This window comes from Gavialis gangeticus, unplaced genomic scaffold (genome assembly GCF_001723915.1).
Source record: "Gavialis gangeticus isolate Ggan-Ray unplaced genomic scaffold, GavGan_comp1, whole genome shotgun sequence".
Lineage (NCBI taxonomy): Eukaryota > Metazoa > Chordata > Crocodylia > Gavialidae > Gavialis > Gavialis gangeticus.
In genome coordinates, this window is record NW_017729022.1 from 96,136,909 (window position 1) to 96,149,384 (window position 12,476).

General features: G+C 38.5%; 1 protein-coding gene across 2 annotated transcripts in view; it reads right to left on the reverse strand.

Annotated features, from left to right (window-relative positions):
- ETNK1 (ethanolamine kinase 1) overlaps nucleotides 1–12,476 on the reverse strand; it is a 49,044-nt gene that overhangs the window by 14,642 nt on the left and 21,926 nt on the right. Inside the window, exons 4-6 of one of the 2 annotated variants that reach the window (XM_019515647.1) lie at nucleotides 8,837–8,979; nucleotides 7,025–7,081; nucleotides 676–759 (exon numbers count right to left, since the gene is read on the reverse strand). In XM_019515647.1, coding sequence (XP_019371192.1) covers nucleotides 676–759; nucleotides 7,025–7,081; nucleotides 8,837–8,979 — 284 coding nt within the window. The remainder of the gene's footprint in view (nucleotides 1–675; nucleotides 760–7,024; nucleotides 7,082–8,836; nucleotides 8,980–12,476) is intronic. The other variant, XM_019515648.1, reaches the window with a different exon arrangement.

A 12,476-nucleotide genomic window follows, 5' to 3' on the forward strand; every position in this document is an offset into this window, starting at 1 on the left:
GAATTGGTGATAAGTATGCATTTGCCTAGGCTGGTAATTTTGGATGTGTATGTGCCTGAATTGGCAGTGTGCGTTTGCAAGCCTGGTGGGGGTGCATGCACCTAGAGTGTATGCACCTAACTGATTTTTGAGTATGTGCCTGTGCAATTGTACACCACGCCTTTCTAACAGCGCAAAATTGAGATCCTGAGAGTTGGCCTGACCCCACAGGGCAACACTCCAGCTAAATAAACCCAGTTCCCTCAGACGTCACGTGTGCCAGCCCCTGACCATTTTCACTGTTCTCCACTGGACTCTCTCCAATGTGTCCACATCCTTTCTATAGTAGGCGGCCCAATACTGGACACAGCACTCCAGATGTGGCCTCACCAGTGCAGAACAGAATGGAATAATTAATCTCTTCAATCTGCTTAAAAATGAAGCTATAAAGCAGATGGCAAGCACTTGGGAGTTCTAGGTTTATTTTTGGCTCTGCCAGATTTCTTGCCCAATTGGGGCCAAGTCAATAGTCCCATATTCAAAGTACCATAGCTGCAAATTAAGGACATAATTAACCTCCCCCCTACCTCTCCTCGAGATATTCAATTCAGTGATGTTAATAAATGTTGGGTTTAGCAAGTACAGTTAAAGAAAATGTAAACTGATTACTAGTTAAATTGGAAAGTCAATGTTTACCTGCAAACTCATTGAAATGATTTCCAATATCGTATGCCAGGTAGTTGTATCCAGAATATTCATAATCAATGAACTGTACATCACCTATGCGAGACACAAAAGTGAAAACATAAGTGTTCATATAAAATAAACCCTGTACCCTAATTCTGTGTTGTCCCTAGACATCTGCCAACAATATAGTCTCATTTGTGCCCAGCTGCATGCACTCTTGAGACATTCCAGGGTAAGGCTGTGAATTTTGTGGTATGAGCTTCCCTTATTTAAAAAAAAATAAACAACAAAAAACCCCTCCCCTGATCAACAGCTTGCTTGAACATACAAAAAGTTTTATTTAAAAAAAAAAAAAAGAAGGTAAAAAATCCTAAAAGCCTATTTCATGAAATTTCCAGGTTCCAAGTTCTACCACATGGGGGCACTGGTTGCCTTAAAAAAAAAAAAAAAAGGGAAAAAAACCCAAAAACCTATTTCATGAAAATTCCCGGGTTCAAGTTCTACCACATGGGGGCACTGGTTGCCTTAAAAAAAAAAAAAAAGATACTCAGATGTTGTTTGAGGGAAACACTCATAATTCTAAAAAACAAAATCTCCTCAAAGTATAACTAGACAGAAAAATAGGACTACTGGTCCTGCAAATGGAATTATACATTAAAATAATTCCAACTACCCTGACAAGTAAAGGAGTATGGCTGGGCTACAAAATGTGGTAGCATGCATGAAGTCAGTTTTGTAAGACAGCTAGCTCTCCTCTCCTAACTTTTCAAGCATCTTCCAGTTTTGACTAGCTACATGAATATAATGCTTTTCATGTAGTGTGACTGAATCAGTCTCAGTCTCAAAAAAGTGCCACTAACCCGTACAACATCATCAAGCCCTAAAGAAGTAGCAATACTGTCCCAAATGCTACATTGTTTACTGGTTTGTTTGGTTTTTTTTACAATATTAAAACAGAGACATTTTATCTAGCTAATCAACAGGGAAGCTAGGGGAAATTAATTGCATCTAGACATGGCCTTTGATACTCCTCTAGCAGATCTGTACTACAGCAATGAGTCAAGGTACAAGGAAGAAAGTGAGCTTTAAAAAGTAAGTAAAACAGAATTGTTACAGAACTTGGTTTCTTAACTGCAGTCATTTACTAAAATGAGAAAGGGCAAAGTGATGCCAACTTTAAATTATTCACGGTGGTAACTTCAAGTAGACAATTTCCAGTTCAATTTATAATTTTATTTCCAAGTACTGAGCTGCAAACAATTACTAGCTTACTCAATTACAGCATGAATGTGGTTCAGCTATTCAACTCCTTTCAAGCTATGTAATTATTCCTTTCTAGGTATCCAACTGAATTGTGCTGACTTGCCACAGGTTTTTCCTTAATAAAATGTTATACTACAAATTTTAATTACACTTGAGGTAGAAATTTTAGTGACTATTTCATGTCATAGTAATAGTCTTGTCATTACTTATGCTGGCTTTTTTGCCTTGAGGCCAAATTTAGAAGTTAAGTCCTTGATGAAATCCAACTCTTATTTTAAAATTAAGACTATTTTAAGGTTATCTGAATTATACTTGTAAGGGAGGGTAATCATTCTGAAAAACAATTGTAGTACAAACAGTACTTGCTTGTAAGACTTGTGGAGTTTAAAACAACATTAAGGCCCATTACAATGCATTACTGGACACACCTCAACATAAAGCTCCCCCAAAGTCAGCTTCTATACAGGACCAAATGCTTTGATAAGGTTTTTTTCAGTTCCAGTGGGTATATCTACATATGCTTTTAGTGCAATGCAATGAAACTCCAGCACAGTTCCTACCAGAGTTAATGGCTCCTGGGCACATCTACAAGTGTGCCTGCAAGTCTGAGCTGGGGGAGAGTAGCCCCCTGCTGTGTTGGCTGGGACAGTAGAATGCCCAAAGAGCAGAGCTGTGTAGCTAGGTAGCAGATATAGGTCTGGCCCCTGCTGCCTGGGCTGACCAGGAGCAATTTACACCCATATAGCTCTTACATGTGCATTTAGGCAGAGTTTTTTTTTCACTGCCATAAGAGAGTATTGCCCTTGGTAGTACTATCTTATGGCAGTGAAAATTAGTTTGCTGTGGTCTAATAGTGTTGCGCGTGTAGACTGTGATACTACACCACAGCATATTAGTTTACTGCAGTTAATACACCCAGTATGAAGAACATGTATTTCAGGTTATAGCCAACCCCTTTACACTTGATGCCTCCCTTACCTCATTTATGGAATATGTTGGTTAGCTTCCGTTCCATAAAATTAAAAAGACAGGCAATGTAATATAACAGGACTGCTTGAATATCTGCCAACTTCTCACTCCTTTCCCCTCCAAACTTGTATTATCCTTTTTTCCACATTAAAAAAGGTTTTGTGTCCTGCCTACGTGGCTAATAACTAGTGGTTCTGTCAGACCAAGATGAGAAAGTGAATTACAAAGCTAGGGACCCCTCACAGAAAACTTCTCAATGACAGCATACAAATGAGATTATCTTGAATCAATTTACGGGTATTTAAATCACTAGAAACTGATTTTACCATTGTTGCCCCAAAGAATTACAGTTAAAAATAAATAAATAAAGCTAACATTTAACTTGAACCATCTGCAATTGTGAGGTTCATGAAATTGTGTTGGTGTTTCTTGCTTGTTTCTTAATATGTTGATTTCTTTACATAAGTAATTTATAAAGCTCAGTGGTTAAATATAAATACCAGTTAAAAATGCACAGCCCAACCCTGGTTAGCATTTTCACACAAAACTGAACTAGCCAGAGGAAAAAAACAAAAAACAAAACAAAAACCCCAACTGCCCAACCAGTCAACATTTCCTGGATTCAGAATTTTTCATGTAAAATACATAAAAATTGCAGGTAAAAATTCTGCTTGCAAAGTATCAACTTAAAACATTTAAAAATAAATGCATTTTTTTTATCCAAGTTCTGTGGTACCATTAATTTTTATTACAGATAGCCTTCATTTTAAAATCTCATTTCCAGTTACAGTTAATGGTATTAAAAAAATAAGAAAACGAAGCTAACAAGATACAGATGAGGCTGTTACCAGGCTCTGCGCTCTCCTATGGGGAGGTGCATGTGAACAAGTGAAGCGATAAACCTCCAGTCAGTGCGTTTAAGTAGCAGGGTGCACGCCGCCACATGGCAGCAACAATGGCATACCTAATCTGTAGCAGATGAAGAAAATTTGGCACACTCACATTTGATAAGACACAAAACTTTAAAGAGAAAAGTTCTGCATTTCACTGCTCTCCTTTTTCAGACCCATAGTACTGTGGAACTCAACCTTAAATTTAATGTTTTGCATGAAACATTAAAGATGCACAATTCCCTCCAATTTTCTCTCAAGAAAATAAGACTCACACAAAACATCATTTTGTAAATACCTGGCAGACCAGATATTGAACTACCTCAATTTAGTAACCAAACAAGAAATTTTTCTGGCTTATACTGTTATTCTTGGACTTTTCAGCTTGATTTATGTTTAACAACATAGGGACTTGCATTAACTGTAACTAACAATGGAGAAGAGCTCATCCAGAAGGGCTGCTATTTTTCAAAATGCTGCATTCTGAGTACTGCATACTACTACCTAACCAGTATTTTAGGGTGGGATTTCCTAAAGTACTCAGCATTTCCCCATGTCTGCTCCCACTGACATAAATGGGAGTGGTTAAGCCAATGTTAACTGCTACATAACCCCGTACTAAATCAAACTGATGGAGAACCTTTTTACAATTTCATTAGCATGTCAGAGGAAAAACTCCATTATTAATGCTAATTCTTTACTACTGCCTACTGTAAGATTTCACCCAGAGACAAAAGGTATTTCAAAACTGGAGACAGCATTATGGAGCTCATATTATTCACTTCAAGTCTGAGAAGCAATTTTATGCCCTCTATCAAAGACTTTAAATACTGCTGACTACATATGATTTCACTTTTCACATAAAAATCAAATGCATGATATGCAACAAGCATTTCAATCCACGTGGTTTAGTGTATTTGACGTTGCATTTAGTAAGTCAGAGGCCAAGTGATCAAGAGGGCAGCTGCTAGCTGTCTTCCAGGAGATGATAGGCAAAAGATGACGACACTTCTGTTTGTGCACTAGAAATGGCTGGACACAAGTAAATATTTTTCACCCAAGTCATTGCTGTAGTTGCTGCACAAATATAAAATCATCATGGGTAGGATAAGAGATGATTTTTGTGAGTTAGTGGGAAAGGAAGTGACCTGTAAAACAATTTCTGTATAAAGAGTGACCCATATTATAGAATGGGTTGAGAAACACCTAATGCAGTAAAGAGGGTTCAAATAGTAGGTGTATTGCCTTCTCCTCACATGGGCACCATACGGAAACTTCTGACTAGAGAACATCATAATTTTTCAAATATAAAGGCCTAATCTATATTCAAATTAAAATGGACTTCTGGGCTAAAGTTCTAGTGTTCAGAACAGAGAACATAATTAGGTTAATCTGATTTTTAAGTTCTGAGTGCACAAAGAAGTTTTTAACATTATCAAATGGGAACTGTGAAGTATTGTTTTCTGGAAAGAAAAATAAATACAGACTACTTAGCCAAGTCAAGCCGCAGTGACAGATGATTTACAGCTGGAGAGATGGGAGTCTGAACCTTGCTCTGGACTGGTGCCAAAAGCTACCCTCAGTCCACCCAGCTAAAGTGGGCACACCTGATTTGTACAGGCTAAGGAGGCAAAGGTAGCTGGATGTAAAGGCTGACATTCCTTCACCATGCTAGTTTAATGGGCTACTCTACTTGGATAGACTGCTGACCATTTTGACTTAGCTGTGTATCTCTTTATGGTAAATATTTTAACATATACACTAATCAAGAATGGGAAAAAGAATAGAAAGTGTGCTACAATGTTGAAAAAAACTGTAATGATAGGTATTAGTATTATCAGAGCATAGTGACAGATTCATGTCTTTGAAAGCTCCTCAGGACAAGTGTCAAGAATATCAGAACCAGAGGCTTTAAAAATTAACTGATAGCTGGGGGCCATTTAAATATAAATACATAGTTCAGCTATGAAACTATATTCAAGCAGAGGTGAAACTGAGGTGAAACTATTTGAGTTTATCCTTCACAGAGTAATTTTTGTAGACAATTATGAATCTGTTACATAATGTGATGCCATTGAAAAATTTCATATCCGGAGTGACTAAAAGCAGACATTAGCAAAAACAGCAAGAGGCCTTTTTTTCTAAGCCAGAGTGTGAGCAAATTCAACCCATCTGCAGATGAGTGATGAAGTCTATTAAATGATGCCAGAACGCTATTCTTCATTTTAGTCCCTGTGGAAAGATGGTTAAGGTTTAGATATTTAAGAACGTTTACAACCTTTCTGTGACAATTAAAAAATGGAAATAAACTGGGAATTCAATCTAGCATTTGAGAGGACAGCATTAAGTAAAGTGTGGTGATAAAGCACCAGAGCCCTATCTACACTAGGAGGTCTACAGTAAACTTGCCAACTGGTAATAATAGAACCAATGCAAATAATGGGTTCTGTCTGTACAAATTTAGACAGTACTTCTAAAAAGGCAAAAATGCAAATTAGTAATTAATAATACAGTTAGAACTTTATGGAACAAATACAAAAAAGAGGGAGGTTGGAGATGTTGAGACAAGAAGCTAGTTGATACTAACCCCCTTAGGGATCAAAGATAACTGCAAGGTATTTATCACCTAAATCGATCTAGAAAGATACTACAAGGAATTTATGCGATTCCCTCATCAGTGTAACTTTTAGCCAGCTTCCTACATTAGACGTATCAGAGAGTAAAGTGCATCTTTAAAGAGTTTTCTTTGTATTCTCATTGCAGTAGCTTGCAAAAAGAATTCTTCACATACCAATAACAAATATTTTGCTTGACAGACTTGCAATGATTCATGCTTATTTTTAGTTAAAGTTAAAGCTGAGTTCCTACTTCAAGAATAGACTAAGATTATAATACATAACACATGGGTTAAAAGTTCTGCACTGTAAAAAATTTACAGCACTGAATACACAGCCTTTACTATATGCAAATCTTTGTATTTTGCAGATGGCATTGAGGTTTGGTTACTATAAGAATAATACCTGTTGTATCTTGGGTTTGCAGAGATCTTACAACAGTGTACATGATGTGCTGCAACATTCAAGTATGTCAGTTTTAATGGACACAGTCTAGCTATTTCATATATTTACAAATATTTTCCCATTCAGTTATTCACAACCAGCTTGATGCCAAAGTGCTTTACATTGAGATTCCTCCCTCCTCCCCTCCCTGTCCCAAAACACTAAACACTCACACACTGGTTATTGTAGGATTGCTCATAAGTGAGGTACTGCTGGGATTGTTTTTCCTCCATTCTGTTTACAAAAAGAAAAGCATACAGCATTTGTTTCAAAAATGGGAAATTTAAGTCTACTGACTGTGACAGTGAACCTTTAACTGACTTACGTTTCTTTTACTGCTTAAACAGTAAAGTATGGTTCTATCATGAAAAGTGACTGTAAAAAAATAGCATCCTTAAATCAATAGGTCCAGTCTATGTATCCAGGAGTATATCTGCTGAATTTATCAATAAAAATAAATTGTTAATCTATTTAACTCCTATTAGTCCAGCAGGCCAACATGTCTAGAAGAACAAACTGAATTCTCCCCCACTCCCCCTTCAATATAGCAACATTTGCTTAGAGAATTTCAGTCTATGAAACCCCACTGAAATAAGGGCTTTAACATTTATGTTCTGAGTGACATACCTGTGCAAAGTATTTTACAGGTGTAATCAATGGCTATTTGGCATGAAGAACATTTGCTAGTAGCAATAATGTTCAAATAGAAAAACAATACTCAGAAGACAGGTTATGTATTACTGCTAGAAGATATTTTTCACTTTGTATGATTAGAAAAAGCACCTTTAATGTAGAAATGGTTGAAGCAAACAACCAATTTTCAAGTTAGAACCAACTTCTATGTTTTCTTTCTGGTCAAATTTTATGCAGCTTGTAAGGCACATAAGCTAAACTTTGAGATATTGAATCTTCAAAACTGCTGAATGCTTGATGGAGCACACTTAAGTTCTATTCATATTCATTTCATAATTAAAAAAAAGTTTTTGGCATTAATGCTAAATAATCGCCAAGTTACAAAACAATACTAAGTCCGAAATCCCTCTTTACAGAGAACCCTCAATATCTGAATTGCGAGCCTTCCTACGATTACCAACACGTTTCTACATGATGAACTTGTTACATTCATTTCAATTTATAGAAATTTGGGGACAGGAGGAAAATTGAGTAGGTAGGTTGAATTAAGCATTTTATTTTCACCTTAACATTACTTCAGTGTCTCAATTTTATCACTAAGTTCACCTTGTTTGCGTGTTGTGAATGTATCGTTTAGTAACCGAACCTCAAACCACTAAACAAACTGAACTTTGAAAGAAATTAAGGTTATGTTCAGATTTTCTAGACATTTTCTAGCTTCCTGCGTTTCCTTTTAATATAAAGATTCCTCTCAGGAGTTCAAATATTTGTTATTACCAAAATAAAAATTCAACATGCCACTGCCAAGATGTGCAATGCCTACTTCAGTTGAAAAATATCTTCAGTATTAAGTTGCCTATGTACCTCATATGCAGAATATAAACTGAGCCATTGAAAGTCACATAAGTATCATTACGATACTTCATCATGTGGGTCTTCTTGGCATCCAATATCTCTGATAAATCAGAACAATGCATTGATAATACAGTCACCTGTAGAGATTATTTCCTAAAAGTGTTTGTATGACTGACAACCATTTCCACTTTAAAAAACCCTAAGAACACAAACTTGATACTTTGAAATTTTTGCTCAAAATTATCTATTAACAAACTTATTACACTGAAACTAAGAATATCAAGATGTGTCTCTGCAGACTAAAAGTATTTTAGAATTGAACTCTGGTTACAACTACAAAAGACAACAAATATTTATAAAAATACCACTACTGTTGCACCAAGCTTTATTTAAAAGCAGCAAATGAATTTGACTTGTTACCATTAGTAAAACCTTAGTGATTTAACAACTACAACACAAGTATAGAATGAAATTTTACTTACAGCTGTGTTCAATACCTACCTTGTTTCTTGTTGTAGATAATATTCTTACACAACAGGTCATTATGACAGAGAACCACTGGTGATCCTAGATTTGACAGTTTCTCCTTCATCCAGGCCATTTCTTCCTGAAGGACTTGAGGACTTGGAACATCACTTAAGAACCTTGTTGGGGTATAAAAAAGTTAGAGTTGTCTGCTGAACAAAGCAATACCATATTTACTTGAATATAAGATGACCCTGAATACAAGACAACCCCCCAAATAATTAGATTCTATACAGGCAACCCCCGCTTAGAGCTCTTAAAACTGAGCATTAAGCAAAATGAGTGTTAAGTGAAACCAAAAGTATTTGATGACCCAAGATGGTGACCACAAGTGTTTTTAAATGACCCAAGACGGCAACCATGAGCATGATAACAAAACTAGCTGAGCGTTAAGTGGAATCAGGTATCAATTTAAAATGAGCATTATAGCGAAACAGCGCTAAGTGAAGCAGCATTAAGCAGGGGTTGCCTGTATAAGGAAAATTTATGCATTTGTTAGTTATCACTTTCCAGGTACAGAATTTATTTGAGGTTTGGCTTAAATTTGTTCCCTCCCATTCTTACAGCAGGGAAAATAGATTGGGGGGGGGGAGGGGGGGAAGGGATCAGGTAGCCCTCTGCTCCCCTAACTTCTTCCCCCTGCAGCCTCTTTTCCCTCTCCTTACTGTTAGACCCTCCCTCCCTGACCACATGGAAGTGAGAAGCAAATTTGAAATTGATCCATTTTATCCTTTTTGAAACTGCTTCAAGTTTTAGCACAGGGCCCAACTTTGGTCCCAACTTACAGGTTTTACAAACTGGGAGCATCTACATGTGAAATTAGTGCACCTCAAACTCTGGTGCAGTTTGGGCTGGAGTGAATTGCTCCCAGGCAGAACATTTACATGTGCAGTGCAAAACGTTGAGCTAGGATGGCACAGCCGCAGCTAGAACAACCGGAGGGGGGCGGGGGAGGGTTTGCCTGCTGGCCTGGAGATGCTCCACCCTGGCTAGATGTGCTGTAGAGATGCTGGCTGGGGCATATGAATACTGTGTGGGGCTAGTTAGCAGGCAGTCTCCATACTGTAGCACCTTTGTGCCACAACCAACTCTGGTTACCATCTACACATGCATTGCATTGGAGTAAGTAACTCTGCCAGAGAATAGTACTTTTGTTGGGCAGTACTCTCCTATGGCAGAGTTAATTAGTTTACTCTGGCTTCATAGCATTGCATGCATAGATGGTGATGCTTTACTGCGGAGCTAATATAGTCAACTCTGCAGTAAAGTGCACATGTAGATGCCCTACTAGGTATGTTATTAGTCCGAAGCCAATAGGCTCAGGATTTACCATATAGTTCACTGGGGCCGGGCCCCAACAGAGACTACAGCATGTCAAGTCATAGTGACCTCACTGCCCCCTACCCCATAAAAGTTCCATGTGCTAATAATTAGCCCCCACTCATGACTGCAACTGGGTGTTCTTGTCATGAGTCCTGGGATCCTCCAAAAATGTAGATGCAGATAAGACTCAGAGCAACTTGGCCTGGTTCCTCCTCATAGAGGTTGGGGCCACAAAAATAATATGCAACAGGCTAAAAGGGACCAACAGAGGGATTCTGGGTGAACTGTTTGGAGCCCCGTTTGGTGATGTCTGCCGGACATTTAAGGCTAGTGAAGAAACAGGAATCATTGGAAGTGGGAAAGAAAAAAAACAGCTCAGGTCTAGGACTGAAGAGGAAGTCAGTGTGGTAGCTCACCTTGATTTTAAAATGAGCTGGTGCTAAGGTAGACTGTACACAATGAGCTGCACTAACTTATCCTTCTGGTGGGTTCCCATCAGCATGCTTGCCAAATGTGGGCCATGTGTTTTATAGCTATGCTCAGTTCTAGCTGCATTTAGTCAACTTCATAGATGGTTTCTATTACTGAGCACATACTGCTTTTGGCAGCAGTTAAGTAATAGAAAGTGTATTTAAGGAAGTTCCATTATAAGATGAGCGGCTTTTCTCCCCATGCTGACTGGGTGAAAAAAATTCATCTTGTGAATGAGTAATTTGGATAGCATTTGCAATACAAGTTATACTGACATTTTATTGTTAGGATCTCAAGGCAAGCCAGGGTGCCACAACACCCTGTTTGAGAATCACTGCTTTACAGTAAGTCATAATAAACTCATTTATGCAGCCCAATTTTACTACAAGATTTTTTACCTCACTTTTCAGCTTTCCAGCAACATCTTTCATGTAAAAAATTACATGCAAGTTATTGATTTTAGTTCCCTAATTTTGCTAAGCATTCAAGAATTTAACATTTAAACTGCATCCTTCTGGCCAACACGTGTTCTTGGGACTAACATGAAAGTTTAGGATATGAAATACTGTAAAAGTACTAGTTCACTCAATCATAGAATCAGTGAAACTGCTTCATAAGTTCTAGTAAGAGGGAAAATAAAGTAGCAGCTGTGTTACTAGCACACAGTGGTTAAACACAGTCAAGTGAACTCTTCCTTCCCACTGGAAAACACCCTGCAAGTTAAAGCTACTGAGCTGCACAATACAGTATAGCCTCATAAATCCAGATACAACAAACTCGAATTATCGAAAATCCAGCACTTTTTAAAACTACACTCCATCGGGGAGTAGTGGCAGCTGGTCCCGGAAGCTTGCATATGGCAGCTGCCACCACCATCCACTACCACATGCTGCCACTCCATGTGCAGCCGCTGCTCCAGGACCAGTCACCACTACCCCCCTTCCCTTGCTGCTCCAGGACTGGCCACTGCATCGGTTTCAAAAATCTGGAATTTCCACATTTCCAGCAGGTGCTCAGGCCTGAGCATGCCAGATTCATGAGGTTATACTGTATTACTTAATGGGTGAACAGACCTGTAAATTGAGAGAACTATATAGAAGACTGCTCGTAAACAATATGAGGAAAAGGACAGTACCCCTTCCCCACCATTAACTCACTAGCCCAACTTCAATATTTGTCCCTTTGCATTAGTCCTTTTTTTGTTCTTTAAAAGAGACTGAGGACTTTCTTCCCCTGGAGAGAGTTTACCTAGTTCTCTAATACAAAGTCACTCAATGTTTCCTCCTTGTGGTATGAGGATAAAGTAACTGCCTTTTAACAAGAAACATCACATCAGAACAAGAACTACTGTATTTTCCCAAATCCAAGACAACTCTGAACTTAAGATATCCCCAATAATTAAATTTGATACCTGGTAAAATTCTATAAAATTGTTATAATAATTCATGCATCACACCTCATGTTAAATTCATCCCCCTGCCTCACACTTGCTACTGCAGCAGGGAAAGCAGTGGCAGGGGGGCAGACTTGACCCCTGGCCCTTGCCTTATCACACCTTACCCCCTGCAACCTGTCCCCGCCCCCATTTGCTCCCCCTGCTACATGCTACCACCTACCTGCACCACTGGCACCTATCCTCGACATCTTCCCTCCCCCTCCTCTTCCACAACCACTTACCCATACTCCAGACCTACTCCATGCTGAGGCATGGAGTACATTTGCTACTACCGTGCTGGGTTGGGGTCCAAGTAGCAGTGGCAGCAGCTCTGGCCCAGGCTCCAGGACCTGGCTGGAGCTGCTGACAGTGCATCAGCTATTACTG